Source organism: Gossypium raimondii, chromosome 9 (genome assembly GCF_025698545.1).
Source record: "Gossypium raimondii isolate GPD5lz chromosome 9, ASM2569854v1, whole genome shotgun sequence".
In the NCBI taxonomy this organism is placed as follows: domain Eukaryota; kingdom Viridiplantae; phylum Streptophyta; class Magnoliopsida; order Malvales; family Malvaceae; genus Gossypium; species Gossypium raimondii.
The window spans coordinates 29,417,839-29,435,779 of NC_068573.1; the positions used below are offsets into that span (position 1 = coordinate 29,417,839).

At 30.4% G+C, this 17,941-nt stretch overlaps 1 protein-coding gene and 1 long non-coding RNA gene across 2 annotated transcripts; both read left to right on the top strand.

Annotated features, from left to right (window-relative positions):
• Positions 1-9,714: 9,714 nt before the first annotated feature.
• Positions 9,715-11,856, top strand: LOC105798894 (uncharacterized). Its single transcript, XR_001135400.2, has 2 exons — positions 9,715-9,953; positions 11,663-11,856. It is a non-coding gene; the product is annotated as an uncharacterized LOC105798894 (long non-coding RNA).
• Positions 11,857-16,154: 4,298 nt separating this feature from the next.
• On the top strand, positions 16,155-17,029 carry LOC105797889 (basic leucine zipper 1). Its single transcript, XM_012627773.2, has one exon. It carries the CDS (start codon positions 16,444-16,446, stop codon positions 16,912-16,914), a length of 471 nt encoding a protein of 156 aa, XP_012483227.1. The 5' UTR covers positions 16,155-16,443; the 3' UTR covers positions 16,915-17,029.
• The last annotated feature ends 912 nt before the right edge of the window (positions 17,030-17,941 follow it).

Genomic DNA, 17,941 nt, shown 5'->3' on the forward strand with positions numbered 1-17,941 from the left:
GGAGGTGGGAGAAGGATCACCTAGTAATGTGGTAGATGACGATGAACCGAATATCGTAAATATTCATCCATCAGATGCTTGGGCTACTTGGAGGATGAAACTCGCCAACCAAATGTTCAATGAATGGCAAGCATCTAGAAATTAGTTAGGTTTAGGGACAAAATGAGTTTGAGTTAATTTTTTTATGTTATTTTATGTATCTAATTTGTGAAACTTTGGTGGTGTTTGAATTGTTTTTTTGTATTGTTCTAAATCTGTTGAGTTATAATTTAATTTATTTTCATTCATCATGTGTTATAATTTTATACAGTGTTGAGCTTTTGATTCATGATATTGAACTTAATTTTAATTTTATAAAGTGTTAACCTTTTGATTCATGATATTAAACTTAATTTTAATTTGTTTTTTTTTTCTTAAGATAAATATGTCAGGTGTTTCAGAATCAAATTTTTCTTCCCAAGCTTCTCGAGGAACCAAAAGGAAATGGGTTCCAGAAGAAGATGCAGCATTGGTTTCATGCATGGTGGACTTGCACAATGTTGGAACATTTAATGCTAATACCGAGTTCAAAGCCGGTTATTTAATCGAGTTGGAAAAAATGTTAGAAAAGGCTTTACCCAATGCAATGTTGAAGGCTAGACCTAATATTGAATCGAGGATTAGGTTACTAAAAAGAGATTGGTCAATTGTGTATGACATGCTTAATGGCCAAAACAATAGCGGTTTTGGTTGGGATGAGCATAGGCAGCTCGTTGTTGCTGAAGATGCAATTTGGGACTCTTATTTAAATGTAAGAATTATTTCAAGTCTTTATTATCTTATTTTTACCAAACTTATAACTAATATGATTTCCTCATTTTTATAGAGTAATAAAGAAGCCGGTCAATTCAGACATCGTAGTTTCCCTTACTACGACCAACTTACTGCCATCTACACACGAGATCGAGCGACTGGTAAAGATGCTCAAACAGCCGCTGATGTTATTGAAGAAATAAATGTTCAGGATGTACCTACTACAGATATTAATGAAGAAAGAAACGAATTCTATGACTACGAAGCTGATGTCTCTTTCGATGACATGGATGTTTCTGCTACGGAACCGCAACCAGATAGAAACCAAGGGGGTTCCTCATCTTCAAAGAAGAAAAAGAAGAATTCTGATGCAAGTGATAATATTTCTTCTTCATTTCATGTTGCTGCCACTTTATTGGCGGCAAACATGCGGGCCATTGGCGAACAAATTAGTAGGAGTATTGCCTCCGATGTGGTAGTTCAACAGAAGTCAGAAGAATTCCAGATCATCCAAGAAAAAGCTACAAATTTATATCCAACCTTATGTGAAATTGAAGGTTTAACTGTGGATGAGCGGTATCGAGCTTTGAGTAAAATTCTAGATCATCCAACTCAAATGCTCGTTTTCTTTAGTTTACCTTTTGATGTGCGATTGGAATGGGTCAGAAGATTTCTTGCTGACCATTAAAAATCATGGTTTTGTTGATGAAATTTTCGTAACTTTTTATGTTTGTAATATTTGGGATGGTATGTCACAACAATGTTCAAACTTTTTAATGTTGTAAAACTGTATAACATATGGATTATGATGTAGAATTTCATTTTCATCTAACCTTTTGTTAATATATGAAAATTATGATTATGCAAAATATAATTCTCAAGTTATTTATTACTGCTAATATTTTTTATCGTAGAATAATTAAATTATTTGTTTCACTAATGATATTTTAGCACATTAAATATGTATTGCGTTTAAAAATAATAAAGTAGATTATAAAATATATTTAATAATAACTATTTTAAATTATATTTTATAGTATTATATATTATGATTTTAGTAAATTCATATAAGAATATTTAATATTAAGAATTTTATTAAATTATATATTTTTATTAAATTATATTTAATAATAATTATGTTAAATTATATTTTATAGTATTATATATTATGATTTTAGGAAATTCATACAAGAATATTTAATATTAAGAATTTTATTAAATTATATATTTCTATTAAATTATATTTAATAATAATTATGTTAAATTATATTTTATAGTATTATATATTATGATTTTAGTAAATTCATATAAGAATATTTATTATTAAGACTTTTATTAAATTATATATTTTAATTCAAATATATTTAATAATAATTATTTAAGATATGATTAAATTATTTATTATTGATATTAATAATCTTATTAAAATTTAATAACAATAACAATAATCATTTACCTAAAAAAATTTTCTGCTAAGGGTATTCTAGTCATTTTAGTTTTTTCCCTTATGCTATTACAACTTCATTCCATTCAACCGAACACAAGAATACTATTACAGTTCTATTCCATTCCATTCAACTAAACAAAAGGATTACCTATTACGCCTCTATTCCGTTACACCTCTATTCCATTACAGCGAACCAAACGTGCTCTAAGGGGTGAGCTATACGAGCTTAGTGTGAGTCTAAACCGAAGTAAAAATAAGGAATTAAATATCCATCCTATAAACGGTCAGATATATATATATACAAATGATACCTCAGATCATATAGACTGCACTTACAAAATTTCAAGAACACATATTACTTAACCACAGAAACAGAGTAATATTGCTAATACCCAACAGTACTAGAACCTCCAACAATCAGACAAACAATATGTACACAGATTCAGATGATATGTCACATGTTAGAAAACAATCCCACCCATCCAGCCAAACACCTCTTCGTCCCCCATTCACACCCTATAAGAGTTATATGAAGCTCAACTAACCATGCACACCCCATAGGACTTCAAAAGGCCCATCCAACCTTACACACTTGGTATGTGGACTAGGCCACTCAGATATCAATATGCAGCAAAGCTGACATTTGTGCAATACTGTGCAGTAAACTGCCATACTGCTGTAATGCAGTTGAAGCTGCCAAATCAGAACATAATACAGACTTCATTCTCTTCACAACCAACCCCAAAAATTAGTTTATTCAAATGCATGTATGTGAACAATCTCACAAGAACGACATACAAATAGTCATACATCGGATAGACGGAACCAAATGTGCACATAATCATTCAACCAAATTCAGAATCGTTAGTGTTTGTACATTTTTTTGCAAAATACGTTAACGAGTAAACGTCTCTCGCACATTTATCAAAAGTGGCAATACTAGTCGTATTCCCGGTAATTACAAATACACTCACAAATCTAATCTTGATACAGAGTCCTACTCAAGAATGGGATGCACAGATATTTAAAACTAGACAAATTATAGCACAGAGTAACAAATTTACGAAATAGGGCCACACAGACGTGTGCCCCGGTCCTGTGGAAATACCTAGGCCGTGTAGAGGGGTCAACACGCCTATGCGGAGGGGCACACGCCTAAGTGGAAGGAGGCACACACCCGTGTGTCCAAGAGACATGGCCATGTGAACAGGTCGTGTAACTCTCTGCCCGATAATGCTAAAATAGGGTTCACGGCAGACACGACCGTGTGAGGGTCTCACACGCCCGTGTGGGATCCCTAAATCCCCAAATTAGCCACACAACTGTGTGGCACCCAATGAGCCAAACTCTAATTTCCAAACACACACGTCTGTGTGCCCAAGGGACACGGCCGTGTGAAAATAGACTAATATCCCTAAATCGCCCACAAGGTCGTGTGGCACCAAAATTTTCCCGAAAACCCTATTTCTTAATTCCACACGACCGTGTGAATCGGCAACGCCCGTGTGGCCACTCAAGTGATCCCGAAACCACCTCGAAACAGCCTGCAAGACGTGAATTAACAACCACAATGTAATCCATGGTTACTACAGGTTCAAAAACACACCTTGACAAGAAATCTCTAGCATTCACTCCCGACCGATTCGCCTCCTCAACACAATTCTGAAAACTCGCCCGCTCAATTCCTTGAACTCCCCGAACACCAACGATTTTGAAAAAAAATTTAAAAAGAAAGATCTCAATGGCAGAGAAAACGTTTAATTTTGAAATCCCCAAGAAAAGTAAAGAGGAGAAAAAGAAAAGAAGAAAAAGAAAAATAAAATCGATATGAGAAAGTGGAAGAGAAACAAATAGAACATGAAAGTGATTTTTGGGAAGTTTTTCCAAAAATAATAAAAATTAAAAATTAAAATAGGTATTTTGGACTTTAAAACAAAACTAAATTAAAATTATTTCCCCAAACCACACACATGAGGGCTCAAACCCATAACCCCAAGCTAAACTAACACACAACCAACCACTAGACCAGCAGACCCATTCTAACACTAAAACGTGGAAACGACTTCAAATGCCCGATCTAGCCACTGACCCTACCTACAAATCACAAAACTTCTAACCCTAAAATTCGGGGTGTTACAGGTTACATATTATTTTAAGCATCTCATTTGTTCATGAAAATGAATATTAGCTGATTTATTTATGTTGTTATAGTAAGTTTTATAATTAAATAATATATTTTATTAAAACATATCTAGTATGCAAATTTGTGTTAATAAACCAATGAATTTTATGGTTATTCGGATTTGATTTAGTTCAAAAATTTGTTAAAAGTAGTAGTTCATACTTTTATATTATTTCATTTGTTAATTATTTAGAGAAATGACATGAGCAACTATAAATGAAAATTTCTATGAGCATGAATGGTTGGGTTTTGAATTAAATTTTATGCATGTTTATGATGATGGTTATGAAAAAATTTTGATAGTTTTTCATTATGTCATTTTTATGTTTGAGATGTGACTTTTATTGATATGTTTAATTTAGGGTTTTTTTCTATACATGACCTAGTTAATTATTTTTGATAGTTGATTGATTATGCAAAACTCTTGTTAAAAGGGTTTTAAAAGTATTTTGAATTGATCTCATATCTCATTATGGCTAAACAAAATGACGAGTTATTTGTTCCACGGTTTTGCTCCATTCCACAAGTGAATATAGCAATTCATAACAATTATGAAAATTTAACTTATTATCATTATTGACAAAAGAGAAGAAGAAGATGGATGATTCAAAATATTGCCAAATGTTTATTCTTAGTCTTGAATGTTCAATTATTTATATTAATTTATCATTCCTTGAAGCAAATGATATCTATGTAATCATATTGTTAAGAAATATGATATATACTTACATATATTGTCGAAATACTTTTGGACATTCCTTGAAGTGGATGTCGTCAATAAATATAATATATATATTTTTATATTTGAAAATTTTGGCATATTCCCTTGCGAATATTACATATAATTATTTGGAAATTATACTTATTGACTTAGTGGCATTATAGACTTCACATTGATTTAGACATTTCCAGAATAAATGTCACAATAGTATTTATATGTGGATACAAAGTAAAATGAAAGATAGTAAAATATCAATTTGTTACAATTTAGTACAATTGAAACACATATTAAAGTAAACCATAAGTTTATTGAGACAAATACATTTACTACTTGGCAGGACCAGTTAAACCATCATGGATCATATATGATGCGAAAATTAATAGAAAATTCATATGGACATTCATTAAAGAAGCAAAAGATTTTTTAATTCAAAGAATTCTCATTTGTTGCTTGTTCTCAATGAAAATTGATTCTTAGAAACTTGCTAGCTAAAGTTGAGATTTAATGTCTTGCATTTCTTAAATGAATATTCATTCACCATGTGGATTATTTTGATATTATATGATTTTGGTAGATGCATCTACAAAATAATCACGTATGTGTTATCAACTTGCAACGTGTCGTTTGCAAGATTGCTTATTTAAATAATTAATTTCAGATCATGCAATTAAGACAATTCATCTTGCTAATACTGATGAGTTTATACCTCAGTCTCTTATTGATTGAGTTTGAAAAACTTTTGTAAAAGCTTGTTATTTATGTGCATAATGGCTTAGAGAAATTATTGATTGAACGCGTCTGATTAATGTCTAAACCATTACTTACGAAAACTAAAACATGAGATTATGTTGATTTACATGTTGTACGCATCAAGTCAATAAGTTATAAAAACTCCCCATTACAATTGATTTTTTGGTCAAAAGCTAAATATTTTTCATCTTTGAATTTTTGTATATGTGTATATGTTCCAATTGCTCCAACACAACAAAGATAAGTGAATCTCAAAGAAAGTTGGGTATATATATTAATTATGAGTCTCCTTGTATTATTATATGTGCATTACACCAAAACAGGCTTTTAGCGGCATTTTTAGTGGCGTTTGGACAAAAAACGCCGCTAAAAATCAAGCATTAGCGGCGCTTTACACAAAACGCCGCTAAAGATCGAGCATTAGCGGCGCTTTCAGGAAAGCACCGCTAAAAATGAGCATTAGCGGCGTTTTTACAAAAAACGCCGTAAAAAACCTAAGCCCAACGGCATCGTTTTCTGACCTTTCAGGGCTTTAGTGGCGTTTTTAAAAAACCGTCGCTAATGCTCAGGGCTTTAGCGTCGTTTTTGGAGAAGCACCGCTAATGCTCAGGGCTTTAGCGGCGTTTTTGGAGAAGCTCCGCTAATGCTTAGGGCTTTAGCGTCGTTTTTGAAAAAGCGCCGCTAATCCTCAGGGATTTAGCGGCATTTTTGAAAAAGCGCCGCTAATGCTCAAGGCTTTAGCGGCGTTTTTGTAAAAGCGCCGCCAATGCTTAGGGCGTTAGCGGCGTTTTTGAAAAAGCGTCGCTAATGCTCAGGGCTTTAGCGGCGTTTTTGGAAAAGCGCCGCAAAAACATTTTATCTGTCCATTTACTATTTAATTTGTTTATTTATATTAATTAAAATTTAATTTATTTTTAATTGAATATTTGTTAAAAATGGATAAATTTGAAATAATGACACGTAGAAATAATTTGAAATAAAAAAAATAGAAAAATATTTGTTAAAAATGGAAAAATTAAAATACTATTATTTAAAATAATTTTAAATTTTTTGGGTACATGACTGATTGATTTTCAATTTATATATTAAATAATTTCATATATAATTGTAAAAGATACGATCGTATTAATTTTAAAATATTTAATTAATCATCATTATAGTTTAGGGTTTAATATATATGGTTTAGGGTATATGGTTTGGGGTATATGATTAATTTAGGATTTAAGGCCGATTTAGGAGTTACAATTTTAAGGTTTATAGATTATGGAATTAGGGATTAGGGATTAGGGATTCTGGTTTAAGGGTTGTGATTTAGGGGTTAGGGGTTAGAGATTAAGAGTTAAGGATTTAGGGTTTATGGATTCGGTGTTAGGTTAAGGTTTAGGGTTTAGATTAATTAGTGTATTTTAATTTATATTAAATAAGGTTTATGGGTTAGGGTTTAGGGTTTAGGGTTTAGATTAATTAGTGTTTTTAATTTATATATTAAATAAAGTTTAGGGGTTAGTAGTTAGGGGTTAGGGGTTAGAGGTTACGAGTTACTGATTTATGGTTTAGAGATTTGGGGTCAAGTTAGGGTTTAAGGTTTAGATTGTATTTTTTTAATTTATATATTAATTAAGTTCTTATATAATTGTAAAAGAGGGGTTAGGGATTAGCAGTTAGGGGTTAGGGGTTAGAGGTTTAAGGTTTAGATTATGTATAGTTTTTAAGGTTGTATTTACCATGTTGTGAATCCTCAAAATTTTACTGAACTTAGCTGTGTCCAACCCAGTTTTTTTGCACATAAATGTCTTTTTTCTTGTGGACTAACATCTTATGTTTGTTTTGTAGGGTGGTGATTTTGGAAGAAGAGATGGTATGCATTCTTTGCAAAGAGGACTTTTATTTTAATTTTTTGTAGCTGTTAATTGATTTTACTTTAGATAAGATCTCTTTAAGGGCTGCCGTTGAAGTTTCTCTTGAAAAGCACATTGATATTTTAACTATACTTTTTCCAGGAACTAGTGGGGAAAGCATATATGATAGGAAGTTTCCAGGTGAGTGATCTCTTCCCATCTATAGAATTATTTCTACCTGCTTATTTTGAAATGTTATATTATATATGTTAGCTTTTGTAGGTGTCTGTGTGTGTATGATCTTAATGTCCCCCCACAATGTTTCAATTTGAGTTTAGAGGAGCAATAATGCTACGGTATGAAGAATATCGATATACTGTCTATTTGTTTGACAGGGTGGCCTGCCAATGTATGTCACAACACGGGGTTTATATGGCTTTAATAAGTAGGTTCTCTGTCTATTTGTTTGTTTATTGTCTATTTGGCTTTAATAAGTAGGTTAATGTGTCTGTCTATTTGTTTACAGCTTAATCTATTTGTTTGTTTGTTTATTGTCTATTTGGCTTTAATAAGTAGGTTCTCTGTCTTTGTTGGAAACATATGATATCCTGCTTAGGTAGTTCCTACATTCAAGGACATTGTTTTTGCGAGATTGATTTTATCTTAGTGATTTTTCTGTTTGCAGATTCCTGTTCAGGATTTGACAATGAGACGGCTCAGAGGTTATGAAATTAAGGTAGATAGCACTGTAATATTTCCAAAAATATATGATGATACTTAACTATTTCTTCGATCATACATGTGATATACCCTTGGACATACCCTTGAGCATGTTCCGTAGTTTTGCTGAGCCCTCCATGTGGATCAATGAAAATGCTGGTTGCATTGCAAAAGAAACTGGCACTTTTAAGTTTGCATTGTGGTTAAGACTTATGTTACTCAGACTCAATGATGACTATTGGGTGGGGTATATGTCTAACACGGGTATGCTCAATTTTATTTATATTTTCCTATACATTTGGAGGATTGCCACCCAATTCTTATGTCCGAAACATATGTATATATGGATGCCAGACACAGGTACTTCAGAAAATGAAGAGTTGGAGTAACATGGGTATTTGTATCCGAATGTCAATATATATGCTGAATATCATTGAATGAAACAAAGTAAAATATGGTATTTTCTTGCAAATAACCGGCTTAAGTTGTTTTATGCACATGTGCTAAGTACATGTGCCTTATACACAGTATTTGCACTTAGTTACATACTAGTTCATAGGCTCAAATTAATGGGGTTCTATTTTATTTTTTTTTTTGCTTTACCCTTTCAAGCTGTTTGGGGTTGAAAGGTAACATGATTAATATCTTTTGAGCAGATTATATCAAATATTTTGTGTATTTCTTTTCAAAAAAAGTAGACAGACCTATTTGTTTGTTTTTTTTGTGTATTTCTCATGCTAACAAGCACATTAAGCTGTACAAGGATATGCAATTTTCAGTTATAACATTGGACTAATATTTTCTATTTTTCTTCATCTTGAGTTGATGTGTACATGATTTATTGAAAAAAGCTTTATAAATGTTCTTTGCAGGTAAGTCTTTTGGTGTTCTTAATAGATTTTTAGTAGTTAACTGTTGAGTAACTTTGGTGCTTTGTTGATGTACCATGATTCAGGATAATCACTTAGTTTAGATGCTTTATAAATGTATATATAATTGGAAGAAGGAATTATTTGATGTACATGAAAAGATTTCTCCTTTAAGAATGAAAATGATTACTTATTGTTTGTGGAAGAAGGAATTATTTGGCAAGAAATAAACAAACAGGACTTTCGAGAGTGCAAAATATCTATGTATATATAATTGGATGTTATTCATGTTTAAATCCAATAATTTCTTCAGAGAAAGACAGCAACATTAGTCAACTTTGTTTACCTAATGTCTTAATGATCTGAGATGATTTCATATATGACTCGATCATTGTTTGAAAATGTTTATGTCATGTTTTATATGTACATAGATATTTTCTTTCATCTTTTGAAATTCATTGTGGAAATGCTTAATGATACTGTTTATGTCAAGTTCTGAGAGAAAGACTGATGTTATGAAAAAGATTAAGTTTCCACAAATGGAGTAGAAATCTGCTAGTAAAACTGTTCAATGACAAGCAAAGAGGTAGCACTACCTTGTCCCATAAAAGAAATTTTGGAAAAGGAAAAGACGGTCAGTCTCTAATATTTTAGCTTTATAGGTTTTATTATATGTTTTCGGCTATGAGCATATAAACTTATGATAGTTTTGCAAATGGTGCTAAAATGTGGTGGATCTGTATCCTGATGCTACTTTATTATTGGTGGATCTGTAAATTGAAGTGTTTAAATGTTGTAAATTGAAGTGTTTAAGTGCGGGAAAACTGGAAATAGGCATGGCAACATGCAAAAATAAAAAGAGGGAATACTGGAATTAAACTATCAGTTCTTTGTGATGCTGAAGTTGCTTTAATCATCTTCTCTCCTAGAGGCAAGCTCTTTGAATTTGCAAGCTCTAGGTAAATAATATTTTTCTTTAAACCCCCTCACTTTTCAATTAATTTGCTGTTCAGCACTAATTTTCTTACTTAGGGTTGTTTGATTCTGCCATAAAAACTCTCACTTACGCAGATCATTACTCTCCACAACATTGTTCTTTCATGTGGGGTTTTTCCAAGAACCAAAATTAAACTATATTTTATGACTAATCCCTAATTACTATAACAACTTATAGTAAACTTCCTTGTTGAATTCCATAAATTCATAGGTACAACTCAAATGAGTGATATTTCTTTCATTGGTTTATGGTCTGTTATGCTTTTGTCTCTGAACTTTAAAACCTTGAAGTTTCAACTTGTTTCTTCCTAGTTAATATAAGTTGCTTTTAGATCCTTCACACTACTTTGCCAGCAAATAAATATAGGTTAATGTTGCTAATTTTGAGTGATTTATGCTCTAGACATTTTATAATTAGATAAAGAGTCTAGTATTTTGTTTAATGCAGTTTTCTTTGATACTTTTCTACTGCCTGCTAACATGGTTAATATATTTATTAGCTTCACCGATCTTTTTTTGTGGTTCGGTATCTAGATGCTTTCATTTCTTAACCATGAAACAGGAAGCAATTTTTAAATGTTAACAACAATATAACGGCACAGCTTGTAAAGATATAAAAAACAATATTAAATGACATAAAAGAAAATTAATATAAGAATTACCAAATGGAAATATTCTTATTTGAAGGTGAGAGTCACCAGCATGGAGTAGGATATTCTTATTTGTTTGTGTTAGGACATAGATGGATGGTGCCTATTTCAATGTTAAATTTCTCATTTGTTTACTTCATCAGAACTGATGTTACGTACTGGCTGTAACTTGTAACCATTTATTGTGCTGTAGATGGTTTATCTATATGTTCTCAGTTTTGTGCGGATACATGTTTCTTGGATTGTGGCTTATGACAGCTTGGGAGTTATATTTATTACTTACATTATGAAGTTCCCATGTGTTAGTTATCAATTTTAAAACTTCTAAAGTCTATTTTCGGTTATTATCTGTAATTTGTGTTTGTGAATCATATTTTCCTGGTTAGTCATGCAATTGAATTGTTGACTGTGACACGTTCCATGCATAAATTACGTATTTTCTTAGCATTAGTTGTTAATGTTCCTTGTTAAAAAATTAAATAGTTTAGACAATCATTAGAAAGAATGCCTATTTGTGACACATGGAAGAGCTATGATTGAGATTGTTTGTTAGTATAGTTCAACCTGTAGCTAAAGCTGCACATAATTGTTTTTTTTTTTTTTAGCCTTAATGGCTATATATATTTTTTATTTTTAACATCTCTATTGTTTACCAAGTTTGTTGGTTTATCTGATCATTTGGTTTTGCATCCTTTAGATATTGAAGGTGTAGTGGAGGATTCAATCTCTTCAAGCTGGAAAAGCCAAGGCTTAGCACTTTTTCAAGTAGAGTGTTATTTAATGTTGTATTCCATGGTCGTTTATCTTAGTCGGAACTTGAATTAGGTGTTATTGAAACAGGGTTTTGTAGCTACCTTGTGTACTAGCTTATTTAATTATGATTGTTAATTATTACGTGTTTTGTAGTTTCTTTTATATTTGGCCGAGTTAATATAGATCAGATGAGCTGTGAGTGAGATTGCTCATTTATTTAAACATAATATTTTAATTCTAAATTTAAATTTATTAATTTTTATATTTACCTTTAAAGTTAAAATTTTAATAGAAAATTTAATTTAATTAATTTTTTTATCCTTAAAACTATATAGTTTAAAGTTTAAAGTTTAAATTTCAAAAATAAAATATAATATAATATTTATTATAGAAATAAATATTATTTCATTAATTTTTTTTAAAAGTTATGCTTTTAGTGGCGTTTGTGAAAATGCGTCGCTAAAAGTCAATGTTATAGCGGCGTTTGTAGAAAAAGTGTCGCTAAAGGTCTTGTTCTTTAGCGGCTTTTTTGGGAAAAATGCCGCTAAAGGTATTGGTCTTTAGCGGCGTTTCTAGGAAAAACGCCGCTAAAGGTCCTGGTCTTTAGCGGCGTTTGAAGGACAAGCACCGCTAAAGGTCTTGGTCTTTAGCGGCGTTTTTTTCTAAAAGCGCCACTAAAGTTAACGACGCAGTCTTTAGCGGCGTTTTTTCCGGCGCTTATCAAAGCGCCGCAAATAATTTAAGCGGCGCTTTTTAGCGCCGCTAAAAGCCTGTTTTGATGTAGTGGTTTTAAATGTATTGGAGATTTAATTATGTCTTGATAAGTTATGTCAATCCAAGAAAATGTCGAACCGATAATAAAAGCGGTCGACAATGATTTTGCATGCAATATTATAGTTAAAATAATGAAATAAAAGGAGAATCTTGAATAAATCTATTGAGAAATATAGATATGGAATAGATTGGTCAAAATAGAAAGATGCAACTCAAATTCGTGGGGTTTTTGGACCAGTAATCTAAATATCTAAATGTATAAAGCCAGTGAGGGTGCAAATGAAGTAGTTTTGCAAAAACAAAATAAAAATATGAAGTTTTTGCTAAGTCCTGACATTGATTATGAAAAGATATAATGTTCTTTTGTTGTGGATGCAATAACCTTTAGATATATTATTAAACTGGCAGTCCATAAAATATTTAACTTGTGTCTAATGGTTATTGTTATAACCTTTTATGAATCACTATATAGTGTAAAGTTTATATGAAAATACTTGAAGGATTTAGAATGCCGAAGCATATTGAAATTCTCGTGAAATTGTTCATTTATATGAATTTAAATAATTTGAACATATGTGATAAATTTGACATAGTGAATAGTAGTTGAAGGAGGATTATAAAATGATCGAGATACTTATTTGTGTTTTTATAGAAGAATCATGATTAAAGTTTGCTATGATTATTGTTGAAACTCCTCAAGAGATCAAAATATATTTCCCCCAAATTTTCTCACTCGTGACTTTCAAAAGAATGGTGATATAAATGCTTAGCAAATACATTCAAATAGTAATTTGAAGAACTAGTATTCAAGATTGAATACGTAGAATATGAGAAAGTATGTGATGTTTTCATGAGGGGGAGTAAATACGCGATGTACTCTTTTTCCCTTAACCGAGGTTTTATCCCATTGGGTTTTCTTAGTAAGGTTTTTAATGAGGCAGCATATTATGCGTATTATAGATATGTGTACTCTTTTTCTTCACTAGGAATTTTTTTCCTACTGGGTTTTTATCTTAGTAAGGTTTTAACGAGACACATTATCTACCAAAGGGAGTGTTATAAATATCTTATTAAGTGGATGTCTATCAAGATCAAGATAAGTTTTGATGTACTTTAAATTCTAATAGTGATTAGAAGTAGATCTCTACTTCATTTATACTTCTTATGCCTACAAATAGAAACTTTGAAAAAGTATTGTAAACATCTCGATTGATCAATAAAAATACGCTCTTTCTTTGCTCTCTCATTCACTTTGTTTTTTATTCTGTCTTTTAGTTTATAACATTTTCATTTAATTTCTTTATTATACTGATTTTTTTTTATTGAGAAGAGGTCGACTAAATTTTTGAAGTTTCATTTGTCTAGAGTCAATAGACTCCTCAATTGATTGATATTATTCTTAAGTCCGTTCGAAGTTTTATTTTTCTACTCTAAAATGATTTCGAGTGCTTGAGGAAATCACCCGGGGCACAAGTTTATATAGCAGGAGCACCTTAATTAAACTACCTTCTAAAAATTCATACTAACGTTAGTATACAAAATTTTGATAATGGAAGATGATGATGGTGAAAAGGGAAGAAATATTTTTTTCATATTTAATTTTTTACTTAAAATAATATTTTAATTTTATCCATAGATTTAATTTTGATTAATAAAAAGTTAAAAATATAATATAATATATATATATATATATATCATTAGTTATATACATAGTGTATGATGAGATGAGACGAAATGAAAGCATGGTGGTTGGATGGCGATGGCGCAGCCAAATTGCAGAGACGTAAATACATAAAAGGACATTACAAAAATGAAAATGTTGGGCACTTACGTACATGTGTAGGACCATTGGCATTATTAACTTATCTGCAAAAGCATTTACATTTTATATTCTAATATTACTCAAATACGAAATGTGATGTAATGATTACTTATTTTATTTTTTAATAATATGATCCAGATTTAATATCTATTCATAGAAATGAAATAAATTTCATTGCAGTCTGTATATCTATTCGAAAAACACGTACTATTAATGATGATACCTTGATTTTGATTAAAACAATTTTATGCGATTCGACTACCATTTTCAAACGAAGTACATGCAAGATTGCAGCTAATCTAGCCAAGGAAGATAACAACAAAATAAAAAAGGAAATACCCCAAATTGGTTGACATGATTATCTTTAGATTCGAATTTTAGAATTTTAACCTTCTGTATTTATGTTATAAAATTGAAAAGTGACTCCTGCTTTGATTTATTAAAATTTATTCTTAATATAATCTAAGTAAACAATTTAATCACAAAATATAATTAAAATATTTTAAAGTAAATGATCCACCTTTATTATATTCTCTAACTATGATGTTTATTGGATAAGAAAGAAAATAAAAAGGAGAGATGGATAAGTCTATAGTAGAACTATGGACAGGATTTAAATAAAATAGTTTAGTGTATAAAAACACTTTTGTTTTAATATTTTATTACCATAACCCAACCTTTGGTTTAATAAATAGTCCCAAGAAAAGAAGAAAATACTAGAAATTGAATGGGATAATGATAAAGAAACTTTAGGTCCCCAAATTAAGTTGGTTTTGTATTGACTTTGCTACCATTACTTTATTTGGTGGGTTTTAATTTAGTAGAATAAAACAAAAAACAAAAGAAATGTTAATTGCCTTATCCATTTTAATTGATTGTACCATTCAGATTGTTATTTTCTTGTTCAAGTCTTAGGCTTTTGTTTGGTGTGAAAAACTAAAAAGAAAGTAATGGGAGAGTCTTTGTTCAATGTTCATTTCCTTTGTCTAAAAAAAGATTAGGAAGTTAAATTAATTTATTTTAAATAAGTCCTTATAAAATAATTAAAAATCAATTAAGTCAAGCTAATTAAACCCTTTGAATCATGAAATTTGAATTCATTTTTTTTCATTAAAGCCATGACAGGCAAGCTAACATAAAAATGAGAATGCAGAGACCTTAATTGTTTTTAATTATTTCAAGAGGAATTAATTGATTTTTTAAAAATATAAATTTAGATCAAAATATATCGTTAGTCGAATGGAGTTAAAAATTAATTTCTATCAAAATTTGTTTACCATCAATTCCGCTTATTTGAGTTTCTAATGCTTTGCTTTTAAAAGTAGCATGATTATATAGGTGTATTGATGATAAATTTTGACAAAGAAAAGTAACCGAGTTAACAAATAGACTAATATTTTTAAATCAAAATAATAAGATTCAATTTTAAACTTTTTAAGCAGATGGATTGAATCTCAAAATTCACAAGAGTGTAGTGACTAATACCATAAAATTAAACAAAAATAATTAATTAATTATTACCTTGGAACTCCGTTATGGAACAAAAAAAAGTCAAAACCAGCTGGGATTGAATGTTTTGATTTAGCATTTACATTATATACATTTGATTTGACCAATAAAAATCAAATACAGAAACGAAACTATAATTGAATTGACACACGTTTCTCAACCATAGAAGATTTCATTTCTTTTCATTTTTTAATCTTTTGATTGATCAAAAGGATAAACTTTGTTATATTTTTCTTTTTGATTTTTCTATTTTTAAGATAAACCCTTCGCTTTTTTTTCCTTTTTTCTTTGGTTTATATATACCCTTTGGTTTCAACATTCAAACTCTCAAAACATTTATAGTTAAACCCTTTCAAATTCTTAGCTATTGAGAGATTTTCTTTCTATGATATGAATTGATTTTCCTTATAAGATATATGATATGAACAGCCTTTCATCATTCTCACAATCTCTTTTATTTCATTCAGTTTCTATTGTTATTCTCCATTGGTTTTATGTCTTCTCTTCCATCTTGGGTTGATTTTCTTTTCACATAAATTTTGTTAACTTTCAAGAAAATTAGGGTTTTTTTAATAAGTTCTTGGTGGATACCATATTTGTCATTTAAACTTACTGATCCAATGTCGAATGTTCCGGGGATGATGAGCTCCGGGTCCGAACCCGATGCTCAAGGCGTTAACGTGGACGAGAAAAAACGAAAGAGGATGATATCGAACCGAGAATCAGCCCGACGATCACGGATGAAGAAGCAAAAGCTTTTGGAAGATTTGGTCACGGAAGTTGCTTTGTTGAAGGTTCAAATTCATAAAAACACTAACAAATATGAAGCTTTGATGCAAAAGATTGTGGTTTTGGAATCAGAAAACAATGCTTTGAAGGTTCAACAAATGGAATTGGCTCAATACTTAAAAAACCTTCAACTGATGCAAACTCAAATGGAATTGTTGGAATTCAATTTGATGAATCAGCCTGGAAGAACCCTTTGTGACATAATTGTGGACATTAATGAACCCCCAAAAGTTCAGTCTTGGCAATGCCATGGTTCAAATCAGCCTGCAATTATGGCCTCTACTGAAATGTTGAACTATTGATGTATACAGAAAAAAAAAAAAAAGAGTGATAATGTTAATGGGTTTCTTGGGAATGTTTGATTTTTTGCATTTTGTAAAAACATGGAATAAATAAATTGTTTATGAGTGTGTTAAATTTGCTTTTAAAAGATTGGTTTTTTTTTTTATGTGTTTAATCGAATTTCAAAGGCATACGTGATAAGGTCGTTTATGGTTATCTTATTCTTCTTATCCTTTCATTTGTTTGTCAATTTGCTTTTGCATCAAAGATATGAAATAAGAGTCCAAATTTTCATGCTATCTACAATTATTTTATTAATGTAGAACAAAAACAGCAATGTTATCTTCTTTTCTTTTCTCGATAAAAGTGTTAGGATCCAATGGTTAAACTTGGGTATTTTGCTTTATCATCTCAAAGAACGACAAAACATTCTCATATACATAGGAATATATAATATACAATTATTGATACGATTAATACCACAGAAAATTAGGTTATATTTTGTTCTTTTATTTTAAAAAAAATAAATTAATCCTTTAATGTCGATGAGAGAATAAATTGATTATTTCTATTATTAAGTGATGATGTATAATTGTTTGACTGCTTAAATTAGTCATTCCACATCAAAAATTTCAAAAAATTCATTGTCTATTAAAGATTTCATTCATTTCTTCTATTAAAAATATCATCCATTTTGCTTGAATTAGTCCCTCCACAGTACAGATGGCACGGCAAGAGTTATTGTCTAATTGCTCCATTAATCACGGTAGCACTTAGCAGTAAAAATAGATAAAATTTTTAACAAAAAAATTAATTTTCTCTTTAATCTAATGCATAAAGACTAATTGGTCCCATTTTTAGTAGGAGCAAAATACAATACAATTACTAAGACATGAATCTACACGATAATTTTACCCTTTTATCATTAGAAGTTTTCAAATTCGTTTGTAGTACAAGTGGGGATTAATGTTATCCCACCTTCAATTTCAACTTCTAAGTTTCGAACATAAACTCCGTTAACTAAGATTTCATTTGATTAACCGGTGA